The sequence below is a fragment of the Schistocerca serialis genome, chromosome 3, assembly GCF_023864345.2.
Source record: "Schistocerca serialis cubense isolate TAMUIC-IGC-003099 chromosome 3, iqSchSeri2.2, whole genome shotgun sequence".
Classification (NCBI taxonomy): domain Eukaryota; kingdom Metazoa; phylum Arthropoda; class Insecta; order Orthoptera; family Acrididae; genus Schistocerca; species Schistocerca serialis.
In genome coordinates this window covers 255,967,756-255,995,029 of record NC_064640.1, presented here as the reverse complement: position 1 = coordinate 255,995,029, position 27,274 = coordinate 255,967,756, and the positions used below count along the sequence as shown (strand labels likewise).

General features: G+C 40.3%; 1 protein-coding gene across 1 annotated transcript in view; it reads right to left on the bottom strand.

Annotated features, from left to right (window-relative positions):
• Positions 1 to 9,285, bottom strand: part of LOC126470022 (PAT complex subunit Asterix) — a 90,834-nt gene extending 81,549 nt beyond the window's left edge. Inside the window, exon 1 of the mRNA XM_050097502.1 lies at positions 9,079 to 9,285. Coding sequence (XP_049953459.1) covers positions 9,079 to 9,122 — 44 coding nt within the window. The 5' untranslated portion in view covers positions 9,123 to 9,285. The remainder of the gene's footprint in view (positions 1 to 9,078) is intronic.
• Between the last annotated feature and the right edge of the window lie 17,989 nt (positions 9,286 to 27,274).

The following is a 27,274-nucleotide window of genomic DNA, read 5'->3' as shown; positions in this document are numbered from 1 at the left end:
TAACCGAGCATTAACCATGCGCTCCATCACCTTACAGACGCAGCTTGTAAGAGAAATGGGGCGGTAACTAGAAGGAAGGTGTCTATCCTACCCGGGTTTGGGTATAGGAACAACAACGGCGTCACGCCAACGCATGGGGACTTGACCTTCGGTCCAGACGCGATTGTAGGTACGAAGAAAGAATCTTTTGCCCGCCGGAGAAAGGTGGGCCAGCATCTGAACGTGAATGGCATCTGGCCCCGGAGCAGAGGACCGGGACAGTGCAAGCGCACGTTCGAGTTCCCGCATAGTAAAGGGGGCATTATAAGTTTCCAGATTCAGCGAGTGGAAGGAAGGTCGCCGAGCCTCTTCTGCCTCTTTCCTGGGAAGGAAGGCAGGATGGTAATGGGCGGAGCTTGAAACCTCCGCGAAAAAGCGGCCAAAGGCGTTGGAGACAGCCACAGGATCAACAAGGACCTCATTACCCGAGGTCAGGCCAGGTACCGAGGAGTGGGCCTTAATGCCCGACAGCTGGCGCAGGCTACCCCAAACGACGGAAGAGGGAGTGAAACTGTTAAAGGAGCTGGTGAAAGAGGCCCAACAAGCTTTTTTGCTGTCTTTGATGACTCTACGGCATTGCGCTCGGAGTCGTTTGTATTCAATACAATTCGCCAACGTAGGATGGCGGCGAAAGGTGCGTAAAGCACGTCGTCGAGCACGGATAGTGTCCCTACAAGCCTCGTTCCACCAGGGGACGGAAACGCGACGTGAAGAAGAAGTAGTACGAGGAATGGAACGTTCGGCAGCATTGATGATAACAGCCATGAGGTATTCGACCTGACTGTCACAACTGGGAAAATCGTGGTCCAGAAAGGTCGCCAGGGAGGAGTAAAGTCCCCAGTCAGCTTTCAGTATGTTCCAGCTCGAAGGACGTGGGGATGAGGTGTGGTGCAGGAGACGAACCACACAGGGGAAGTGGTCGCTCGAATAGGTGTCAGAAAGGACATACCACTCGAACCGACGGGCAAGAGTGGTAGAACAGATCGAGAGGTCCAAGTGGGAGTAGGTATGAGTAGAGTCCGAGAGGAAAGTCGGGGCGCCGGTATTGAGGCAGACAAGATTGAGATGGTTGAAGACATCCGCCAAGAGTGAGCCTCTTGGACAGGACGCAGGAGAGCCCCAAAGGGGATGATGGGCATTGAAGTCGCCAAACAATAAAAACGGCGGGGGAAGCTGAACGATCAGGTGCATCATGTCAGCCCGACTGACAGCAGATGACGGTGGAGTGTAGATGGTACAAACCGAAAAAGTAAAAGCAGAAAGAGTAATGCAGACAGCTATTGCTTGGAGTGGGGTGGTCAATGGGATGGGATGGTAATAAACATCGTCCCGAACGAGCAACATGACCCCACCATGAGCTGGGATACCGTCCACAGGGGTGAGGTCATACCGCTCCGAGGTATAGTGGGTAAAGGCAATACGGTCAGTCGGGCGCAACTTGGTTTCCTGGAGACCAAGGACGAGCGGACAGTGCAGGCGGAGGAGCAGTTGTAATTCCTCCCGATTAGATCGAATACCTCTTATGTTCCAATGAAACAACGCCATCGCTAGTCAAGAGGTTGGGGGAACGAGACGGGGGAAGAGCTGGTCACCTCGACGGCCGCGGAGGGCCAGGTTGTGAGGGAACTACGCTACAACCGACGGGAGGCGGATCCGGTTCCATCGACTCGTCACCAGCTGCGGCCGCTGTCCCTGGTTGTGTAGGACGGGCCGCATCATTTGCCGACGAAAGGCCGGCGGAGCGCCTGGCAGCAGAGCGTCCTGGCGAAACTGAGGACGGCCGGGAGCAGCGACTCACGGAGGGAGCGTCAGACGAAACGCGCCGGGGTGGAGAGGGGGATAGAGACTTCTTCTTGGAGGCCTTCTTGGAAGGCCGAGGAGGCACAGGGATGGTGGGCTGGACCCGAAGAAGGTCCTCACGCACGGGGTCCGTTTTGGAACGCCGGACCTTGGAAGCTGGGGTCCGGAACGTTTCCCCGATGGATGCCTGAGAAGAGGATCGCTTCTCAGGTGGCATGGGGGGGAGGAGGAGGAGGAGGAAGGGTGGCCCCTGGGGCAGAGGGGGTGGGGGCCACGGGGGAGGAGGATTTGGAAGGGAGGGATTTGGGAGGCGGAGGCAGAGCCCCCTGATGGGCGGAGGAGGCGGAGGGGGGACAGGATAGGGGTGAGGATACCGCGGAAGGAGTGGACACAACTGAGGCAAACGAAGTGGTCAATGGCACGGGATGGAGGCGGTCGTACTTCTTCCGGGCCTCAGAATAAGAGAGCCGATCCAAAGTTTTGATTTCTTGTATCTTCTTCTCCTTCTGATATGCGGGGCAGTCAGAGGATCTAGGCGAGTGGACGCCAGGACAATTAACGCACCGAGGTGGTGGGGTGCATGTATGTTCCTCACGAAGAGGACGTCCACAATCGCCACAAAGGGCCTCAGCCTCACACCGTGACGACATGTGCCCAAAGCGCAAACACCTAAAACAGCGCACAGGAGGCGGGACGTAAGGTCGCACGTCACACCGGTAGCACATCACCTTTACCTTCTCCGGGAGAACGTCCCCCTCGAAGGCGAGGATAAAGGCCCCGGTGTCGATGCGACGGTCTTTGGGGCCGCGCTGGACTCGCCGGACGAAATGCACGCCTCGGCGCTCCAGGTTGGCCCTGAGCTCCACATCAGATTGTAGCAGGAGGTCACGATGAAAAATAACCCCCTGCGTCCTATTTAGTGCCAGATGTGGGACAATGGATACTGGGATGTCCCCTAGGCGGTCGCACGCCTGGAGCGCCGCCGACTGTGTGGCGGAGGTGGTCTTGATAAGGACGGACCCTGAACGCATCTTGCTGAGAGCCTCGATTTCCCCGAAGACGTCCTCAATGTGCTGAACAAAGAACATGGGCTTGGAGGTGGCGAACGTCCCCCCATCGGTTCGAGAACAGACCAAATAGCGGGGGAAGTACTTCGCCCCAAGCCGGCGGGCCTGTCCCTCCTCCCATGCAGTGGCCAAGGGGGAAAGGGCAGGAGAACTAGAAACGGTACCTTTTCTTTTGAAAGACTCGGCCGCAGAGCGACCTGATACATGTTGACGTTTCATCTGCGAAACGTCCGCCCCGATACCACCCACTCCGACCAGGGGCTCTCCCCACGGGCGCCACCCAGCCACAGCAAGGGCCACCTGGCAGGATGACCATTGCCGGGAGTCCTGATGCCCCAAGGAGACGGGCATCTACTCCTTGGCCGACGTGGGGAGGGTGCAGCTCAGGTATCGGTAGTACAATCCCTGTGTTGTCAGGGGGCTACAACCTAGAGGGTACATGACGACCCCACCACAACGGGCTGGCTACCGTGCTGGATTTCTGGTGCCATGGAAAGTCCATCATGATCGCTGGTGCAGATGGAGATGCACTATGGGCGTAACTTGGACAACCCACCTGGCGTTTAGGCCCAATTTGAGGAATAGTGGGTATGGTTACAACGCCGGTGCAATGCTGAGTGCCAAGGTCTTAGTGCACTTAGGACCAGTGGTACACCATGTAAGGTGTCCTTCCCCAAAAGGCTCGTACTTCTGTAGAATTTTGAAAAATGGAGGTCAAACCCCAAGGGGGACCATTACATGGAAGGCCGAAACAGTTGAAACTCCTTTTAGTCGCCTCTTAAGACAGGCAGGAATACCTCGGGCCTATTCTTACCCCGGACCCGCAGGGGGCAAGTAAAATGTGATGACACAAAGTAGTGTCATACCCTTTATGCAGTAAAAAAAAAAGAAGAAGAAGAAGACTGTGGCAGGTTGTTGGAGTTAACAAAAAGTCCATGGGATTGCTGTTTCCAACCTAAGCAGATGGTTGGTTGTTGATTGTCCTTCCCAGAAACAACACTGATAGGGAGACAAAAAGCCCTGAGATTTGAGAACCTGCAGGCAACCATTCTTTCAAGCTACTTGTGAAGTACATTGGTGTGGCTAATGAGCAGATAACTATTGAGAGACACTAGCCTGTTGCCTGGCTTAAGTGTTGGCACAACTATACTAAATTCATCATAGGGGGGGAGGGAGGAGGGGGGGGGGGGGAAGACACCTGGGATCCAAAGACGGTTGAAGACTGTTGGCTTTGGGGAACATTCAGGTGTTGGATCATCTGATTGCGAACTGAAGCAGGGCCTGGGGCTGTGTCATGGGCCGTGGCACATTTGTTGCCTTTGACATCTCAGAGCCAAACATATCTTCCAAGCTAAGCTACATTTGGGCTACACTACAGATCAGGTGCATCAAACTGAGATTCTGTATTCATTAACGACTATTTCAACATTAGAAGGAAAAAAGACATCTATACGGGACACGACTTGTTCTAAATGTCTTGTTCAAAAATTACATTGAGAAATTATAGAATCGCCCGATGAAGCAGGACAGACCTGAACTTTTCAATTCAATTAACATGCAGAAGTGACCATGGGGTTGTCATAGCTCCATTAAAAACAAACATTAAGAAAACTAGGAATAAATTTCAGCGTCGCAAACGTGCAGGAAACAGATTGCAGACTACCTGCACAATCAAAATGTAATATTCACCTCTGGAGCTGAACAAGGGAGTATAAATGGTTAAAAAAAGGCAAGGCCTATTGCACTGAAATGGTGAATGGCAGAAGACCAAAATACTGCAAATCTTCCACACATGTCTCATTTGGGAAGATTGTACTGTGGTTCGTCACACACAAGTCCTAATGATTGATACTGAAATAAATTTCCTCAGATTATTCGCAACTACAACTACCCCGAGTACAAATAAACGGATCTTACGAGAGGCTTGTGTACAGATTATGTGAAAGAGCTTTTCCCTTCCCTTTTTTTTTTTTTTTTTTAAAAAAAAAAAAGGCAAGCTTACAGTTGGTCACTGAAGAATCCTTGTCTCCAAAACTGGAAAAAACTGCAGACCATTACTGTTATCATAAATGTTCAAACAATGGGTCAATTGAACCTAATGATACCAGATTTCTCCTTTGTCCCATAACATAATGATGATGTGACATGACACCATATGTGCTCAAAACATAAAGAGAACAGAACACTGAATACTTTTCTTTTGCATCTGTCTTAGTTTTTGGGCAAACTTACATGGTGAACCCCCTTCTATTTCTGATAGTTTATGTACAATATATGTTCATAATGTGCATCAAAATACTAGTTTGAGGCTTTTTCATTCTCTAATAAAGGTATTCTGAACTTTCCAATTTTAGTTTGTATAGCAAAATCTGTGTTATCTATGCTGTGTTAAATACGGCACAAATGTAGACATCTGGCTACACTAGAGATCCTATTATCAAAATCTTTATTACACAGTCACATTCCCTTTGTCAACTAAATTATCACCTTCCAACATACTCTCGACCTTCGTTTATGATATAGATCACTCTGTTACCGTGGTCAGGAGAGCGGAGGGCATGTCTGAGTCCACTACCTCACCTTAATATTTTCGGGAGTCAAGAGGAATATTCTACACCAGTTGTTGGCATTGACTAGTAACAAAGTTAATGGCTGCTGTGACATCATCTTTTGGTGCACATTTTCTGTTTTATTGTTAGTTGGCAAAGCTACTGAATGTGGAAGCAAATTATGTGGTGGTTGTGACAGACTTATCTGTAACTTAGCCCACATGAAAGGGGGGAAAATGAATGAATGAAAGAAAGAAAAAGACGTCATGTTGTTTGACACCTGCATCACTCAAAGTCAACAGCTGGTATTCCTCCTTTACCTGTTTTTCAAATGTTGGTTATGGAGCCCAACTGATCTGTAGCATAGCTTGAAATCTAGGTTAGGTTTGAAGGAGACAATTTGATTGAGAGTTAGAGAAGTAAATGAATCTGAATACAAAAGCTTAGCTGTGATGACATACTGAACTGTAGCATAGCCTGGTAACTAGATTAGGTTGAAAGATGACTGGTCAAAGTGGAATTGAACACTTCAGTTAACCCCAAACCAAATGTGCTCATAACTATAATTTTAGAGCAGTAGAATTATGGATCACATTCTATGCTTGTTCATGAGAATCGGACTGCAGTAAATAGGGTAAAAGTTATGTATTAGACTCCCTTTGTATTTTTCAAGCTTCACTACCAGTGAATATGTTATCACAACCAGATTTTGTACCTTCACATTAGTTGGCTTCACCAACTCGCAACCAAACTGTCACCTTCAAACCTAACCTACACCTCAGGAAGCAGTAAAAGTTCAATCTGTTGCCACAACCATGATTTCAGGAGGGAGTCCATAACTTTAACCACAGACAGCAGCACCAAGTTTAACAGTGTGTTCTTTGACGGGCAGAAAGCATTCAACACAGCTCTGGATTATCACCTAGTGAAACAAATAAGAGTTTATAGAAATTTGTCCTTTTTGGGAAATACGGAAGCGTCCGATCCCGCCCGTCTGCTTTGACCCATGACGTCACAAATATGGCGGAAACGACCATAAACCACGATTCCAATATGGCGCATATAAAGTCGTTACGTACACATTATGGGGACGAAAATACATCGAAAAACAAACACACACTTTCCACAAAAAGCCTAATGACACTAACGGGACAACCGCGGGAAATGAGGTGTTCTTGGGCGGGGGCAAACTAAATATAAACAAATTTAGACACCCACCCCCGTACAAAATCACATAAAACGACGAAAAAAGCCGACATCACAAAACTCCCCAAATACCACTAAACACATCATCATCTGGAATCGGACACTTCCCTTGGCCTATATAGTTCAAAAACATCTCCCAATACAACATACACAGCCACACATTGGGATCGAACACTTCCCTTGACCTGCGCACTCTTAATTTTATCCGTCATATCCATTCCTGAACAAAAACAACAACCGATTAATTTTACTAAAATTACCACACGACGCACAGCGAACAACACTAAATTAACCTTCAGACAAAATTGTTAACTCACTGAAACGAATTCCACTACAAACACAGCCGACACTAACAATTCTGGATAATGGGCAAAAGCAAACTGGCCCATCACACCACACAAACGAAAACCTGGACATACCACCAGAGAGCACAAAAAAACCACAACACGACGACATCTACAAACACGCCACACTCACAAACCAAACTCCGCGCCGTCATGACGTCACACACGACAACACCGTTACGTCACAGGTTAAAGCCAACGCGTGGGAACGGACGCTTCTGTCGACCCCATTTTTTTGTGACAGTTGAGGATTTCCTCACAAATAGCTATCAGCATGTCAGTCTTCGTAGGGAGAAACAGAGATATGAAAGTAATTTCAGTGTATTGTATGACAGTGTACGAGCAGCATTAATGTTCACAACACACATCAGTGACGACAGGAATAACATCAAAAACTTCACGAGACCATCTGAAGATGGTGCTTTTGGAAACACGTGTTGCAACACCTGCAAATTTTATTAAAATTCATGAAGACCTGCAAAAGTCTAGCACTTTTTTCAAGGGCTGGCAGCTGACCAACACATATAAATGTACCACAGTACACATACATAGCAGTCTTTCAGTCTTGTTTCATTTGGAAAGATTGTACTATGACTCCTCATTTGTCACTTCACAGACATTCAAATGAACGATACTAAAATAAGTTTTCCCACAGTACAAAATCAACTACAACAGAGTGAAAATAACTGGATCTTATGAGATACCTCCTCCCCCCCCCTCCCACCCCTTTTAGTAGCAATTCAAAGTAGGACACTGGAGTATCAATGTGTCCAAACCAATTGAAAAATATTGCTGTCTTTATAAGTGTTCCAACTATGGGTGAGTTGAACTTAATGATACCCAAAGCCATTTTTGTCCCTTAACATGCAATTCATTCAGCAGAAAGGCACTTTACAAAATGCTTGTTTGACCAATTCTTCAGTAATGCTAATGTGTCTGGGACCATCTTTACAGAGGTTGCGTGCAGGAATTAGAGGTGAGAAAAACCAAATATGAACAGCATATCTCATCATGGGGTAGTTTAGCACAAGAGCATCATGTGTTGTACATCACTAAACATGTAATGTCAACATTGAGGTGGTATGTTCCAAGGAGAGTGTGTAAAGTGATGATGGGTGGAAACTGTGAAATTAAAATTTACATATAAGCTAATCAAAAGGCATGTACCCTCTGGCATGCACTTTACAGTGGTTTGAAGAGTACAGATTTAGATGTAGACATCTACTTGGTTCTGTATGTATGGATGGGGTGGGGGAATTTTCTCTACCAAGTGTTATTATGAAGAGCAGTTTTGCTAGCTTCCTTTCTAAAGCACTGCTTTTACTCATATGAATGTGACAAACCATAAATTTGGTACAATAAGTGAAGGAATGGCCCAGTATGTTCAAATGAGTGATTATAAACACATTATCATGCTGCATATTTTTTACCCTTACTGTAATGTATGACTAATTTCTAGTTTTACATGGGAACTTATTTACAGGTGGGTGGAGGTCTGCATCAATAACGTGATGCAGTGATGAAGACAGCTCCATATTTGAGAGGTGGGCTCGTAAATCCACGAGTTAATTCTCACATAAGCTTTCAATTGTTCCCCTAGTTATTCTCACGTAGGTATAAGGCACTACCATAAGCAAGCACTCAGTTGATTCGCTGTCCCATCTTTGGCCAACTGTACTTGTGCATTTAAAACCCAATTGGTGTTGATAAACAGCCTTCCTTCCATTACGTAAGTAATTAGGTACTGGTAAAGTTGTAGAACCTAAGTCATGTTTATGTGTTGTATCTATGGCGAAACTAGAACTACAGTAATAAGAAAACAGCATTTTACGGTTGTGCCTTTAGAACATATGTATAATGCTGTCATTTGAAACATAGTTCTAAAAAGACCGCTCAACAAATTATTACTAGCAAACTAAAAGAAAGAAACACGTGAATCTCCGAAACGTGTGAATCTACAGCTTTTTGAAATGCCACAAAACATCAACAACCCTTTAAAAACGTAACATCAATGTAAACGAACGTAACCATGTGATAGATCGCACTGTAGAAACAGACACTTTAGTAACTAACCTTACTTCTTTATCAGGTCTTCGGGGATCTAAGTGATTGTTCATTGCACTAGATATAGCATTAACTTCAATATACAACACAAAACTGCACTAAGCAATCGAATAGGCTTTATTTCCGTATGCTTTTTATATCTCACACACAGACCATGAACTACATTACTGACGTCAACAGCAACCATTCCCAACACTCAGAGAAAAGAGGAAAAACACAGCGTCTTCTACCAGCAGTGGAATATGATAGCAATCGAATAATTACAGTCGAAAGGTCATACAAACATACCGCCTTCATCCTACAAAAAGTATATTAGAAGTTAACGTCCCGTCGATGGCAAGACCATTAGTGATGAAGTAAATCCGTGGGACGGATGGAGAAGGAATTCAGCCATGCTATAACGAAGGAACCAAAACAGCATTAGCCTTATGCGTTCCACAGAAACCCGACATCTGAATCTGCATGGCCAGACGATAATTTTTCTCGAATAAGAGTCCAATCTCATACCACTGCGCAACCGCGCTCGGTGTATGCGTGTTGCACGGGATTTCCACGAACATATTGTACTTTAATTTGTTTTAAACTCGTGGTAAAACGAGGCTAGTTTGCCCCTATGGAGGTAACTTTGTTGCGACTCTGAAAGAAGATTCAGCCCTGCCTAGTACCTATTCTAATAAATATTTCGGATCAGTTTTCATTCTGCCCTACAATAGACAGATGGCGGAGACGTTGTGTGAACAAGTGAGCAGTACTCTTGCGAAAAACGAAAATAATGTCGGTAAAAATACAGTGTGTGAAAATTGTAGGTACGAAATTATGGAGCTAAATGGGCGTATTTCTAGCCTTCAGCAAATCATCAGTGTATTGAATACTAAGATATCTAAACTTCGAAAAGAAATAACTGAGCCATTAGTCAAACAAAAATCCATTTCTCTTCAGCAAAAAACTCTAACGAGTGGACGAAAATACCATATAAAAACAGAGATGTAAATACGAAAACATTGCCGGGGAGTGAAAACGCCCAACAGTTGGTGGTTCAAAACAAATTTCATGTTCTTTCCGTGAGTGAAGAGGCGGATTTAGGCCTAACATCGGTAAGGGAAAATGAAATTTTGAACAAACCTTATCAACAGAATGGTGATACAGGCTCTAAGTTCAGCATTAAGGCAAATAGCAACGGTGAGAAACTGAGCAGCATTAAGGCAAAAAGTGACGGTGAGAAATTGAGAATGCCATCTATTGCACGTAGTAATGGGACGAATGAGAAAGACAGTACCAACAAAAACGTACAACAGTACAAACACGAAAGTAGTGTATTGTTTTTAACGGACACTAACGGCAAAAACATGACGAGACTTTCAAAAGAAATCAAAAGATACGACGCAACGGGTATTGTGAAGCCAGGAACAAAAACATAAACATTATTCGTGTCGACTTACACGATAATATGTCGGAAAAAAATGACTATGTCGTGTGTGTAGCGGGCGCAAATGATATTGCAAAAAACGAAGTGAATAACTGCATAATGGTACTAAAAACGCCCCTGGAACGCAATAAACTACGAAGTACAATAGTTACAAATTTACCACACAGATACGAAGTAATGCATCACTTGTGTGTCAACAAAGAAATTCGAAACACTAACATTAAAAGAAAACAAATGTGTTCTTTGTTTGTAAAATGTAGCGTACCAAATTGGACAGAATGGAAGCATACGCAACACGGAATGCATCTAAATTACGAAAGAAAAAATTTTATGTGTAAAATGATAAATGAAATCATTGCGAACAGAGAGAGAGCGAACAGCAAAATTCCATGTACTGGTAGGGGACCAGTCTCAGCAGCAGAAAAAGCATCATCATCAAAAGCAGCAGAATGATCAGTGGCAGGACCAACAGCTGAAACATTAACATGTGCAGCAGAAACTGTTGCCGGTCCTACACGAAACAGAAAGCAAACCCAGCGTTTTTTGTGGTAAGTAACACAAGGGAAAAGGATCCCAAGTTGCGTGAAACAGCTATCTCGTGTGTTCAATATGAGTCTTCCACACCCCAAGCAATACTATCAACTAGTGTTCTGGGAAAAGCCACTCCTATCAAACATGATGTAAACGCAAGGATGAGCAAAAGTCAAGCCTTGTCTTTATTCCACCAAAATATACGTAGTCTCAAGAATAAAATGGACCAGTTGCTAATAAATTTAAAAGACAAGTGTGAAAGAGAGCCTGATATACTGTGATTCTCAGAACATGATGTTATTAGTGGAATCCACGTACTGCAAATTGCAAACTTTAGTTTTGCTGCATATTACTACAGATCTATTATGAGAAAAGCTGGAGTTGCAATATTTGTAAAAAAAAAAACAATGTAGTGTATAAATCTGTATATCTGAGCAAATACTGTGATTAACAGCATTATGAGGCGTGAGTCATCGAGTTAACAGCAGACAGTGCAACAGTTATCGAACTGGCTATTTACAGGGCACCTGCTGGAAATCTGAATGTGTTCCTGAGATAAATAGAATCACTTCTGTCCCACCTGTGTAGGAAAAATAAATCAAGCATTGTTATGGGTGACTTCAAAGTCGACTTTTAAAAAGTAAATAGAAACAAAATGATATCGAACACCTGATCTACTGTTACAATTTAGTAGCATTGATGGGCACTCCAACTAGCGTGACAGCCAGTTCTAGCACTTTAATACATAATGCATTTGTAGATAAGGATATTTATAATAATCTAACTGTGAAAAATATTATAAATGGTCTCTCTGATCATGAAGGGCAATACCTCGCTCTAAACCAAATAAATGTACGAAAGAACGAAAATTTCATTTGGAAAAAAATAGGATTATAAATGAACACACCATTGAAAGCTTTAGTCAGCCATTACTGCTAGTGGACTGGTCTCATGTGTATGCTGCAATTGATGTAAACTCAAAATTTAATATATTTATCAGTGAAGTTACAAGTCTTCTTGAAGAAACCTTTCCAACAATGGGAAATGAGAGAAAAGCTCTTAAAATCTGGAAACAAGCCTTGGACTACTAAACGCATCAAAATTTCTTGTAAAACAAGAGGAGTACTATATGCAGTAGCCAAGAGATCAAATGATCCAGTAGGAGTATGCACTATAAACTCTACAATAAAGTTCTGAATAAGACCATACAAGCAGCAAAGAACATGTTCTTGAAGGCAGAAATTGATTACTTGAGCAATTAAGTGAAAACTATTTGGAATTTTGTAAAGAAGGAAACAAGCAAAAATGCAGTTTGCAGTGAAAATATCCAGATAAAAACTGAGGGTCATCTTGTTAGCAATCCAAAAATAGTTGCAGACACATTAAACAAACATTTTTAATAGTATCAGAAAAATAGATTCACAAGGCTCCATGAACCCAGCCACCAATCTTTTGAAAGCCAAAGTACCTAGCTCATTACAACAAATGAAGGTAACAGCAGTCACTCTTCAAGAAATTGAAAAACTTATTAAATCCCTGAAAAGTAAAAACTCTATTGGAACTGACAATATTTCTAACAAATTATTAAAATACTGCTGCAGCCATGTAAGTAAAGTCCTTTACCACATTTTTGATGCATCACTTAAGCAAGGAATAGTTCCTGATAGGCTTAAGTACGCAGTTATAAAACCACTGTATACGAAGGGAGATAAGACAGATGCTGCTAACTATTGGCCAATATCATAACTGACAAGTTTTTCAAAGCTTTTAGAGAAACTAATGTGTGCAAGGATAGTTAAGCATCTCAGGAATCAAAATATCTTCAGCGAAAGTCAGTTTGGATTTTAGAAAGATTTGTCATCAAAAGATGCAATATTTGAATTTGATGGCAAAGTTTTGGAATTTATCAACAAAAAACCGAAGGTGGTTGGTATTTCTGTGACCTAACAAAAGCGTTTGGCTGTGTCAGTCACCAGATTCTTTTACAAACAGCTGCACATCTCACTATAAGTGGTTCATCAGGGAAACGGCTTGACTCGTACCTGTTAAACAGGAAACAGAAAGTTGTGGGTGGATAGTCAAAATGGAGTCCCATTATCTTCAGGATGGGTATCATCACATGTGGAGGCAACAAGGATCAGTTCTGGGGCCCCTACTTTTTATTTTCTTTATGAATGATCTGCCTCTCTGTACAGAATACTGTAGATTAACTATTTTTACTGATGACACTACGTTACTTACTGATAATTCATTAGATAAACTTGAGGAAACAGCAAATAAGGTTTTTAGTGAAGCAGTGAACTGGTTTAACAGTAATGGACTTTCTTTAAATTACACTAAAACAAATTACGTTCAGTTCCACACAACATCAAAGATGAAGAAATGGTAGTAAAAATAGGTGAGTATGTGGTAACCAGGGTGGGTACCTCAAAATACCTAGGCTTGCATATTGACAGCAAACTGAACTGGTCAAACCACATCCTCGATCCATGCAAAAGATTGAGTTCAGGAACTTATGCATTACGCATTGTTTCTTCTTGTAGAAGTATGGAAACCATTAAGTCAGCCTATTATGGTTATTCAAACACCATATAGAATTATATTTTGGGGAAATCAGTCACTGCCTAAGAAAGTACTGTGTGCACAAAAAAGGGCCATAAGGATCATGTGTGGAGTCCATCTTAGAGCCACACGCAGAAATCTTTTTAAGAAACTTGGAATCCTTACATCCACTGCACAATATATATTCTCTTTGATGTGATTCATAAGGAAAGAAAAATCAATTTCTAAACTGAATATTGGGCATCATAGTCGTGAGATAAGAAGAAAACATGATATCCACTATGAACAGGTCAATCTAAGTCTGGTACAGAAAGGAGTCCATTTCACTGGCTGTGAGATTTTTAACGCCATTCCTTTAAGAATTAAGTGTTTGGTAGAAGATGAGCTCTTGTTTAAAGAAAACTTTAAGGCAGTTCCTATTACAAGGATCATTTCATATGAGAGAAGAGTTCCTGAACTATAGTGTCTCGCTTTTCTTGCATTGTTAACTGCAAATATATTCCCAAATCTACATTTGTAATCCTGACTATTCTTTATTACAAACACATATTTTGCAATATTTATTTTCTGTAACACTTATTATTTTGTAATATTTATTTATCTCTCAAAACTGATTTTTTGTAATAGAATCTAAGTTACTGTTTACTGTAATTTGAAATCATTTTGTTTTGTTTTTATGTGCTACCATATATTTCTGATATGTTGCATATCCTGTGATATTGTCACAACATAGGTCACCAGAACAAGAAATAAATAAATAAAAATAATGGTTTCTAGTAGCTCATATGTCTGAATTATTTTACCACTTGCTAGCTGAGATATTTTCTGCCAGCCAAATCTCTACCACTACCAAAAGACTACCTAAACAATATGAAAATAGCATTCATTTATGGGTAGAAATTAGCTATTGCCTCACTCATATCCATAAACTAGCAAACAACACGTCATTCACCCCATTATGGAGGAATGCAGTCACTGTTGTCAAATAACTGATCCCGAACTATGTTGGGATGTAACCAGCTTTGATACAAAATAATCGTTCTTTTCATTGAACACAACATTTTTTCCCATATAATGTTCCCACAACCTTCTTGAAAAATATGTTTTTAATAATGCAGTAATTATTACCGTGGCTATTTAACAGTGAACAGGGGGCATTAAATTTATATCTTTGGAGTGATCACTACAATTGCAGCATTTCACAAAAGCTAATTAAAATACACTGTAAGACAAAAAGACACACACCACGAAAGGATTATCCAAATGGAACTGAAATCAGTAGATGTAATGTACAACTACAGACAAACAAGTAATTACAATCTCGGAAAAACTGGATAACACGTTCACAAGAGAATGCTTCTCAAACTGAGCAAGTTAATAACTTGTAGGTCCACCTCTGGCCCTTATGCAAGTCTTCAGCCTGGAATTTCATTGACAGGAGTAGAATTGTCTTCAGTGACAAATCCTGCTTCGAACTGAGATCCTATGAGCCGCAAAGACGTGTCTGGAGATGCCCCAGATACAAGCCTGACTGTCGCCCATCATATTCCACGACAGCCTTGAGTGATAGTCTGGGGTGGCATTTCTTTTCACTGCAAGGCCCCTTTAACTGTTGTCTGCAGCATCCTTACAGTACATTGCTACGTCGTCGGTATTCTACGCACCGTTTTTTTGCCCTTATGGCAAACCATCAGTAAGATAATGCCTGCCTGCACATGACAAGAGTTTCTTGTCTACGTGCTTGCCAAAATCGACCTCGGCCAGCAAGGTTGCAGGTCCTCTCCCCAATAGGGAATGCCTGGAGCTTTGTGAGTAGGGCCCTCCATCCATCTCGGGATTTGGACGATCTAAGGTGCTAACTGGACATAATTTGGCACAATATACCTCAGGAGGACCTCCAACAATTCTATCCGCCAATAGCAAGATGAATAACTGCTTGCATAAGGGACAGAGATGGCCCAACGCGTTATTGACCTGCTCAGTTAGTGAAGCTGTTTCTCTTGAATAGATCATCCAGTTTTTCTGAAACTGTTATCATTTGTTTATCTGTGCATGTACATCTTATCTACCGATTTCCGTCACATTCGGATAATTCCTTTGCAGTACATGGCTTTTTTCTTAGAATCTATGAAGGAAAACAAAAACATCTTATTTCTAGGTAGCAGCAATAGGAGAACAATGCCAGAGCTGTTACAGAACACTCTGGGTGACCCAGCAACTAAAATGTCTGATTGAAAAGCAGTGCTTCCCATTGTTATCTGTGACTTAAGGTATCACATGAAAGGTGTGTATAAACCATGGGCGTTTAAGCACAGTTTATGAAAAACAGCTGTGAAACTCCCATAGAACAGAAATATCTTGTCTATGGAAATCTCCACGGTTTTCTTGAAACTGCTACTGCAACGCTGCCATACAGCAAAACAATTGTATATTGCAAGTACCAAGTGTAGAAGCACATTCAAAACACAAACGAAGTTAATTGTGCCACATAAATTGTAGGAGCAATAAAAAATATCTCCAAGATTGTAAAAAAAACTTGCTTGGTTTTGAATGTATTAAAATAGGTCTGAAATTCGCAAAGAAGTTCGTGAAACTAAGTACACTTGGTGCAAAGCATCAGAATTCATAAAATACATGTCAAGCATGCAGATACATTTGTAATAATTTTCTTTTGAACTTAAACACATCAGGTCACAATTTATTTCTTGTCTCAATCGATGTTCGATTATGTGATTATGACTGTGCTAGTGTGAACTGTATATATTACTTTCCACTGAGATTTCATTATTACATGTTGACATTAACAGAAGATGGGATAATACTTTAATTACATTTTATTTATTGTGTCAAAACGTCACCCCTACGTTTAGTGACTGAGAAATATGGAAGTAAAGCAAGTTTTCATTTATACTATTCCATACTTCTGTTACTAAGCACAAGTCTCTTAGAGCGCTAGAATCACTTCACCTCTCAAAACTTCTGGCAGCTGAAGCATTGCTAGTGCTCCAAGTGGCTGGCGTGTAACAACTTGATTCAAAAGGTTGAATTTTTTTGGCCAATAGCAGGGATGCCCAACCTGCAGCCTGCGGGCACTAATTTTTGCCCCACAGAGCTCTTTCATATGATAAAAAATTTAACTTTTATTTGATATAAAACCCCCAAAAGAGCGTTCCATCAAGTGCCTTTCGTGTATCTAACTACAATAGAAATAACTCAGTTCATTGATTCGACTACCATTAGATTTTTGTCTGTATTCCTGTTTGAAAGAAAAGTCCCTCCAATATATTTATTCTGAAAAGCCCACACGCCATCTTGAAGAAAATGTAGCTCGCCTTGGTGATATGCAAGCAATCATCAGTAGTATGGATTGCACAACAGGATATGTTTGTTGCACTGAGCGAGTGTCACAAGTGGCAGACATTGCCAACATGTTCCTTATTTGATTTTACTGCAAACTAACAACACCCTTAGGCATAAAGTATGGTCCTTCACGTGTGTATGTGGTGCACATTCGATCGCCATATATCTATAAACACTTCAGGTAAGTAAAGCCAGATTTTATCATTTTCAATTAGTCTGTGATGCTTGCCTTTCATTTCAGTAGGCTTACATTTATTTGATGTATTCAGTTATGGCGAGTAGGTACACCACTCGATATTAACAACTGTTTCTGCCTCAGTACCTTCTTTAAATTTTAGTAGTACAAAATGAATAAATACTAAATTGTAATAATGTGTTTTTACCATTGACGTTTATCGATTCTGCATTACAAAGGTAGGAAAGAGACCTTCCCAGTGCAACTTCATTCACCTTTCTTTCTTTCTTATTTGCAGCAACTTATAATGTTATCGACTTGAAATGTAGAATAGTTTTTAGAAACAATCATAACAAAAGAAGTCGTAATGTGCGTCCAAGTTTTAAAGTAAGGCTCCTAGGTTAAGTGAAGCATTTGTAATATTTTATATTTATGATACTTGATGCTCAGAACTAAAATATTACTTTTCTAAAGCAGTTGAATACCACTCTCAAACATTCTCAAGAGAACAGACTACAAAGTTTCCCAAGTGAGCCGGCTGGTGTGGCCGTGCGGTTCTAGGCGCTTCAGTCTGGAACCGCGTGACTGCTCCGGTCGCAGGTTCGAATCCTGCCTTGGGCATGGATGTGTGTGATGTCCTTTGGTTAGTTTGGTTTAAGTAGTTCCAAGTTCTAGGGGACTGATGACCACAGATATTAAGTCTCATAGTGCTCAGAGCCATTTTTCCCAAGTGAGTATAATACTCAAATGAAATACTGGTAACTTGATGAGCACTGTGGGACGATGCTAGTCTTTCATGTGGAGGGCCAGGATTGGATTCCACTTTTCAGCATAGTTTATGTATATCATTAAACATTTTTGCAAGGCCAACAATCATTCCCCACCCATGTGGAAGTTAGGCATCCTACCACACAGACACACAGCCCATCAAAACATTCAACTTGCTTTACAGTGTTAAACAACTTCGGGGAACTTCAAAGTAGATTTTGTAGGGAATTTTTGAAAGTTGCATCGAACTACTTTAGATACCGTAACTGATATTTGATTCGAAGCTTACCATACATAGTAACATACATATAGTACCATACATATAAAAAATTACGAAACTCTGATTACCATGTGGTACCTTTGTCAGTTTCTGACTTATGGTAAAAATAAATCTGTTTCAGTCCAAGACGTAAATTATGCATAGCGTCAACTAGTAAACCAACGGGATCTAAGAAGAGGAATGTTACAGGGGAGTTGCGATCTTTTCAAGACTAGTGGACTGTAAACTATATTTTTCGTGGAATATAAAACAAAACTATGACATGGGAGACTAAATATGCAGTTATATTTTATAAGTACAAAGGAAAATTTCGACAAGACCAGGTAAACGATTTAAACAGGAAACGTTCTGCTCATCAGCACATATTTACAAGGACGACTTCGGAGTCAACATGCTATGTGAAAGCGAGATATGCACTACCTCTGATACTGGAAAAAAAATCAAAGTCATATTAAGGAATGCTTAGAGATAGTCGTTGAAATTGCGTGACCAGGATAGAAAAAGGCTTTTTCAAAAATATACCTGTCTCGTCAGACTAGTACTAGATTTGTGGACGACATTGGAAGACAAATTGAAGATAATTTAAGAATCGTGCATCTGAGTTTATGTTTTATTCTCTAGCTTTGGGTAAATGCACAGATATAGCGGATACCCCCCAAGTAACGCTTTATGTCAGAGGTGTTGATGACCACTTTAACAAAACAGAAGAATTAGTGGCATTGTATCCAGTTAAGGATACCGCGAAGTCACGAGATATATTGAAAACAGTTATATCGACATTAAGACACTTTTCGTTAAAAGTTGACAATCTGTTGGGGCTGGAAACGGATGGTGCTCCAGCAATGGCTGAGAAACAAGAAGATTTAGTTCACTTGGTTGAAAACGAGGCCTGCAATGTTGGCAATACGTCGATGCAAAACTTTCATTGCATAATCCATCAAGAGAATTTATGTGCTAAGTCCCCCAGAATGGAGCATGATGTGAAGATAACTGTCAAAACAGTGAACTTTATTAATTCAAAAGAATTGAAACACCGCCTGCTCCAAGAATTTCAGAAGTCTTTGGATTCCGAGCATTATAAAATCTCGTATTACACAGAAGTTAGATGGCTAACCCGTGCGAAAATGTTGAAAAGAGTGTTTGATTTGAAGCAAGAAATACAATTATTCTTTGAAAGCAAATCAAAGATATTCCCACAGTTCGAAGATAAAGAAAGTCTTTCCGACTTTGGGTTCTTGGTCGATATAATTAGCCATGTAAATTATGTTAATAATCGACTGCAAGGAAAAGAACAGCTATTTAATGTCATGCTGATCTTATCTCCGCATTTCAAACGAAACTTGGGCCTTGGAGCCAACAGTTACGAACAAAAATTTTCAACCATTTCCCTACACTGTCAAAGCAAATGGACGTCACACAGGCGGCAACGATTAAATATGCTTCTTTGATATCTGACTTGAAATATGAATACGAAAACCGATTTAAAGGTCTAAATAAACATTGCTTGTTTTTTCTGTATTTGCTATGCCATTCTCCGTAGGCATGAGTTCACTGCCAGGACATTTAGAAATGGAATGCTGCGAAATGCAAGGTGATGCACAGTTAAAAGAGAAATTTAATCAGGTTGGTTTGGAATAGTTCTATAAAGCATATTTAAACAAGAAGAAACATCCAGCGTTTTACAATATGATTTAAAAACTATTTCATTATTTGGAAACACGTGAGTGAACAGCTTTTTAGTCGGATGAATTACACCAAATCAAAATGAGGACACGAATTCCTGATGTTCATCTGGAAAAGTTCAGTTGACATCAACATTGACTCACTTACGTTGGTCAAAGAAAGCCACACATCCCACTAACATTGCATTTCATTAAATTGCATAAGAAATATTCCTTCCTCAGATTTGTTATATTTCATCTAAAAAAAGAAATAATATTTCTTGCTTGATTAGGTTTGCAAAACAAAAATTGCTAATGCAGCCCACGGGGATATTTCATCTCAATAATTTGGCCAGCCTGCCAGAAAGGTTGGCCACCCTTGCACTAAATGTAGAAAATATACTTGCGTCTCGCGACACGCTGTTGTCGATGCTGATTGGCAGGGACTTAGATTCATGACGTCATACACATTAACGAACCAGAAGCGTAGCTAAAATTTGAGTGAATGCAACATCTCTGCTACACTCACTCTCATAATCACACTCAATATCTTTGCATGTTGTGGACTGTGAGTTATTTCGTCGAAATGGCTGGCTCTGTTGCGTGTTAAGTGTGTGTGATAGAGAATATTCAGCGGGAAAGCGTTTGAAGGCTCAGTTGACAGATGTGCATAAAATACAGCCAGATGGATAGAATATGATAAATTGCTCAAAAAGTGGCTGCAGCTTTAAATGTACTTTTTGGCTAAGTTGCGACTACATTTGGAACAGGAGCACATGGTTGAGATGGTAAAAGAAATTAGTGAATTCCAATAGAAGGATGGTAAGTTAAGTGTACACTGCCTATTTAAATTAATATCGTCCATTGTTAATTGTTACATACTTGCCTGACCTGTGGCCAGTAGCACTTTTTTTATCAATAGAATATGTGCTTATTTGAAAGCCTAAAAAAGACGCATTTCGCATAAACTGTATCCTTACTGTATGCTACATTCAGTATAGGTTAAATTGTTGCACCTAAGCCCTGTACACACAAATTTAAATGATTAAAATCACACCAGTAACAGTACGGTGTCAGTAATTCGTGAGGATATCTAACAGTGCAATGTATGTTTTACTCCTTCTGTTTACATTGTACTTGTTGAATCTGAATATAATTGTTTTTCATCGATGGTTTTATTTTAGACTACCTGAAGTGGAAGTCTGAGGAGGAGAGAAAAACAAAAAGTAGTTTTGTGTTTCATTATGGCACTAAGCATTTAAAGGATGGCACTGCAAAAACCACCTTTGTATGCCACAGAACTGGCACATTTTCATCCAAGTCAGATAGAAAAAGGTTGTGTAAGTGCCAGGGTACTAGCAAGATGGGGAACCATTGTGTTGCTGCCATAAGAGCTTCACGAATAAGAAAGTGGAATTTGCACTGTCATTTACCACAGAACAGAACATTGCTTTCCTGCATCTCAGTATTTCTGATAGAGAAGCCATCACTGGTGAGTATTACCTTAATTATAGAATGCTGCTGCTCTTTCAGTGATCTCCTAGTACGTGAGTCAAACTTCTGATTAAAATATAGCATGAAAGTTTGAGAATCCGTTGTCAGGCTTGCTTTTGGTTACATGTAGTTCACTTTTACTTTTTTACGGTGAAGGAACATTATTTTTGACTGTCGAGAAATGACTATTGTCATGGATATGTGTTCAGGAGCAAAAGATGTAAATATATTGATTGGCAGTTCATACGAATACAATTTGTGACGGTAGCATGAGTGCAGTTGTAAAAGACCAGACTGTTGTGATCCATACTGACCACAATAATGGTGATTGTAATGCCACGTACTTGAGTGGGTGAGGGCAGGTGTAATGCATTGCAGTAATGCAAGTGTGGAAGAAAGTTCTGAAATACTTACATATTGCCTTGTGTTATTGCATGTGTCATAGTAATCTATTTTACAAGAATAGATAATTACTGCATCTGGATATACTAAAGGCAAAACATTTATTTTTTCTTGTCCAGCGCGTTAAACATGGTGGATCAGGACATCTGCAAATGCAATAATGGACTTGAGTTAGACTAAAGCACCAGTTACAATGCTCTGGCATGTACTTGCAGACATCATAACCAGTTGAAAGTGGCCTTGGTAGTTGAAACAGGGAAATAACACATTGCAACTGGTGCTGAAATCTGGTCTCAGTTTATTCTTCTGTCCTCAGTGTATTAATGACATCTTCAGCTATGTTGGAAGGGTATGCTGAATATATTGTTAAGCCGAATATACTGTTAAGCCATTTCCTAAACTATCTAGCTTATACATACTTACAGCAACTGTTATATTTCATGAATTTATTTTATTGAGAGTGATTAACTGCAGTGTTCTTTCTGCATATTGTGTGCATATACATACTCAGAAATGCCCTGTTTGTAGTTGGAGTAATTTTAAAATGTTACAGGTTAAATGATTAAGGAGGTCACTCTCCAGAGAATTCTGGATGATGTGTGGGACTCAATTCATTCCAGCGAAGTGGAGAGGCTGCATCTCTTGACTCGACATGACCTTCCACCATTGGTAATGATCAGCAGCATAGCATTGACGAAGTCGACTGACTACCAGAAACAGTTATTACGGAGATTTGGACAAAATATTGTATGTGTAGACTCCACACATTGTACAAATGTCTACAAGTTTGTGACCACATTGTTAGTGGTAGACGATTGTGGTTCAGGTATGCCTGTAGCATTCTGTGTTTCAAATCAGGAGACTACTTCCATAATGACTCATTTCTTTAGTGCTGTGAAAGAGAGAGATGTCATCATAAAAGTGTCTGTATTTGTGTCTGAAGACACAAATACTTTCTGCAGTGTGTGGACTTGATTCATGATACCCACAGAAAATAACCTGCTGTGTGCTTGACACATACACCGCAGCTGGTGGAATAATTTGAAGAAAGTCCATGGCAATGAAGAGAAAGAAAGCACTTGTATATAAAGCTCTTCATACATTGCTTGAAGAAGCGGACATAGACAATTTTAACGAGCTGTTGGAGTCGTTTGTCGGGTAGCTTCAAGCATATGAAGTTACAAGAAACTTTAGTGTATATCTCCGTTCAAAGTATTTATTCCGGCCTCTGCAGTGGGCATACTGTCACCATCGCAATCTGGGTATAAACACAAATATGCACCTTGAACCAAAGCATTGAGTCTTAACATATTGTTATTTAGATGGAACATTAACAATAGACTTGGCAAATGGTTCAAATGGCTCTGGGCACTATGGGACTTAACATCTGTGGTCATCAGTCCCCTAGAACTTAGAACTACTTAAATCTAAATAACCTAAGGACATCACACACAACCATGGCCAAGGCAGGATTCGAACCTGCGACCGTGGCGGTCACGCGTTTCCAGACTGAAGCGCCTAGAACCGCACGGCCACACCGGCCGGCAGACTTGACAAACTACTTGTTGTGTTGATGAAATTAGTGGGTGACAAACTGTGTGCTCCAGAGGTTAAACTGTATAAGGGTGGCCATTCATATAGTATCCATATTACCGAAACTCATCACAAAGCTTCATATAGTGTTAAGGAGAGTGATATAACAGCCAATACTGATGGCACAAAGTTTCGTGTGAAATCACAAACACACTGTGATTTTAAATAATATTGAATGTAGATTGGCGTGTAAGTTGACATGTTCCATTTGTAATATATGTATACATGCTTTCAGTTGTTCTTGTGCAGACAGTTTAATTCATTTGAACAAATGCAAACAAATTCATGCTGTGTCAATGATGTATGAATTACATTCCAGTGCCACATTTACACCAACTGAAGCAACAGGCTTCTGCCATTTTGTGTTCACTTAAAACAAATACTGATGATCATGAGAACACATTTCTGGTCTGAGAACTAGTATCCATGTACCAAGTTTTGATTAACCGTGTCAGTTCGGTTAGTGTCCACAGAAATCCTGAAATCACTACAGAGAGATGCAGCTCATCACTGTCACTATTTCAGTCAGACTGCAGGGAAGCTCCATGATGCCCCAGCAACAAGAGGGTAAAAGTGCAGCGAAGACCTGGTAAATGTAACAAACAGCCAAAGGGCAGTTTCAATAAATGAACCCTTGCTGAAAAAGCAAATATTATTTCAGCACTGAGGCAGCCTGAAAGTGAAATATTAAATGTTTACATTGACTATGACCATAATTACTGTTGGCACTAACTTTTAGTTGTGTGTGCTTCTGTGTACATGGTTTGTAGGCCTACTGGGGAAACCCACCATGTAAGACAAAGAGTAATGCATTGTGCTTGGTACCCCAGTTGGTGATGCAGAAACCCAAGCAATATTAATAAAGAAAATAAAATTTTTTTGGAATGTTGTCCTTCAATTGAAAATTTTATCCTTTTATTTCCATATGTAATTTAAACCCTTATTTGAAATACTTGATTACAGTAAAATGAATTGCTATTTAACTAGTGGAGAAAATTTAGATGTGTCTGCAGAGGAGTATGTTTGGCATGTATTGGAAGACACTTTTCATATGATGGACCAAAGTCTGTTGTCATGATATACTGCAAAACGCAAAATAAAAATGCTTGCATAGCAATTAAATTTTTTTTTCATTTCTGAAACACGTTTCAGTCATCACTAAGAGTTCAACAGAATAAAATTCAGTGCCCTTAAGCCAAGTATCTATTGCTCCCTTATATTTATTTAATGGCTCTGAATGTGACAACTTCCTGAAAAAATTTGTACTTGTGTTCCTATAGTGATTATTGACAAAGGATAATTGTGGTAATGAATTTCACACATTTTTTAATCTGAGGAAACAAGGTTTCTGCATCCAAGGTGCAATTACTGAGCAGGATGGTGCAGTTAGTACGATTTACAGAATATTGAGAATTTTAAAGGAAAATGGGACACTGTTTTCTTTACTATAATTAATCATTAGCTTTTTAGTATCGTTCTATGGTGCTTTAGAATTATTTTTAGAGTTTACAGTGTCATGTGCCTTACAGCTAGCAATTATACTTCTAAATTTATATACCATTTCTTGTCTTCAGCACTTTTTAAGGTTCATCTTTCAGAATAGGAATTTTTACGTAGATTGATATTGTGCAATGCTTGGTTGGCTAGAATTTACCAACTAGCAGGTAGCAAAGAGGAGAACAGTAAACTATTTTGGAGTCTTTCACCCAAATTTTACTGATACGGAAGTGGCTGTATCTGATTCTTTCTAGTTGGTACAGCAGTTCATTAAGTTGGCCTTTAGGAGACTTGACATTAATGTGGAGAATAATTTCATCATTGTTGCACAAAGGCATTTCTATTTTACTGGATCTTAACTGTGCACTTGCTTTCACTACGTATTCTTTACTACAAGTTGTCAGTGATTTTTTAATGAATGTGTCTGATGTTTATATATTTATAAATGTGTCACACTCATGTTTGTAAATGTGGCTGAGCTGAGGTAACTGTACTCACAGTAAAGTTGCTTTTCACCTGTTTTTTTGGTTACACTTCACTGATGAGAGCACCTCATTCCTGTTTTTGGAGTTTTAGAGATTTTTTTCAGAGTGAAAGTTGACTTTGCTTTTGGTACACTGGTCACTTTCTTCCTTCGTTCATTTTTTTAACTACACGTATTTTTCAACCTGATATGCTTCAAATGTAAGAATTTTACGCCAAAATGTACAGTATGCTGCTTGGAAACTGAGAACAACAGAAGTACTAACTGATTCTGATACACCAGAGACCATAATGTGTGAACATGGAGTAGAAGAAAATGTAATCAAGATGTACAACAAAATTACCATTTGAATAATGAGGTCTTCCATTTGTAAGGTATGCGACCATTCAGGCTTTGCATGTACTAATTTCATGGAAATGTCTTGATTGCTAAAAACTTTACATATGATGGGTTTCGAGTCATCATCAGATCATTGTCGCAAAATTTACACAAAGACAAATTAGAAAACCTAACACACAATAATTATGAGGTTGAGGTAACATAAGGAATAGAAATACATACTGGATACAAGTATTTACAATATGCTTAGGAAGACGATTGTAAGTGACCAATACAAGAAAAACATACCATCTCATACGCAATTGCCTTTAGACAAGATCTGCAACAAAGTTATTATTTGGGGACTTCGTATGCCAAACAGAAGATCACAGACTCGTCGACTGTATTAGCTTGGCTCCAGATGGTGTTGATGTCATAGATTGAGACAAACAAAGACATAACTTTTTATTACACAAAAACAGTGTAAATATTCTTGCCACATTTTGGATACAAGGGACTTGCATGTTTCAGTGGACAGGGACATAAGGGAGGCAGAGTGGCAATATATTTAAACAAAAAGGTAAAGGTTACCAGGAGGAGGAGGAGGATATTAATGTTTAACGTCCCGTCGACAACGAGGTCATTAGAGACAGAGCGCAAGCTAGGGTGAGGGAAGGATGGGGAAGGAAATCGGCCGTGCCCTTTCAAAAGAACCATCCTGGCATTTGCCTGAAGTGATTTAGGGAAATCACGGAAAACCTAAATCAAGATGGCCGGAGATGGGATTGAACCGTCGTCCTCCCGAATGCGAGTCCAGTGTGCTAACCACTGCGCCACCTCGCTCGGTGATAGGTTACCACTTTGTGGACAGACAGAAATATACAGAAATTGTCCTGAAGCAGCAGAGGAAGGAAGAGGAGCTTAATACTAGGACTGTACAGACCTCCAAGTTGCCAGGTAAGACGTTTTCTCAAGTAACTGTGTGTACTACTAAAAAAGGATACCAGAGAATTGACTTACATAACAGTAGTAGGTGATAATATAAAAACACTAGAAGGCAGTTCTCTTTCAAGAGACTTATAAGATCTAATCAGAAGTCACAACCCAAATTTAGGAAAAAAATGCTATACAGTATGCTGCTGTTCCACCATTAGCAACACTGATATTCAGGTATTAAATGTTAATTTCAGACCATCAAAAGCTGTTTATATAAATAATCTACAAATTAAAACACAATGCAGTTACATTTATGGATGTAACACAGATTTAAAAAACTAACGATGTTACATTTATCTCAGAAAAATGGAGCAGTAATAATAAAAGTAAAACTTTATTGTCATACAGTTCGTTACAGCAATAGACAAAGTCAAGAGCATACCTTTCTCTATGCACTTTAGTTTGCATGAAATGGGTAAAAGTAGAACCCACATGTTACAAAGCAATACTTCCATCTTAGAAAAATTCGTCAACAGTGTAAAACGGATTGTTTACTAGTAGCTTATACAATTTAGCTTTTAAAATATTTCCAGGCCATTCTTTAAAATCTTTGCTTAGTCTGTTAAAGATGCTTAGTCCAAGAACTAGGTAGTAGCTCTGTGATTTACATAGTTTATGATGTGGTATGTCTACATGTGTTCTATTTCTAGTATTATGG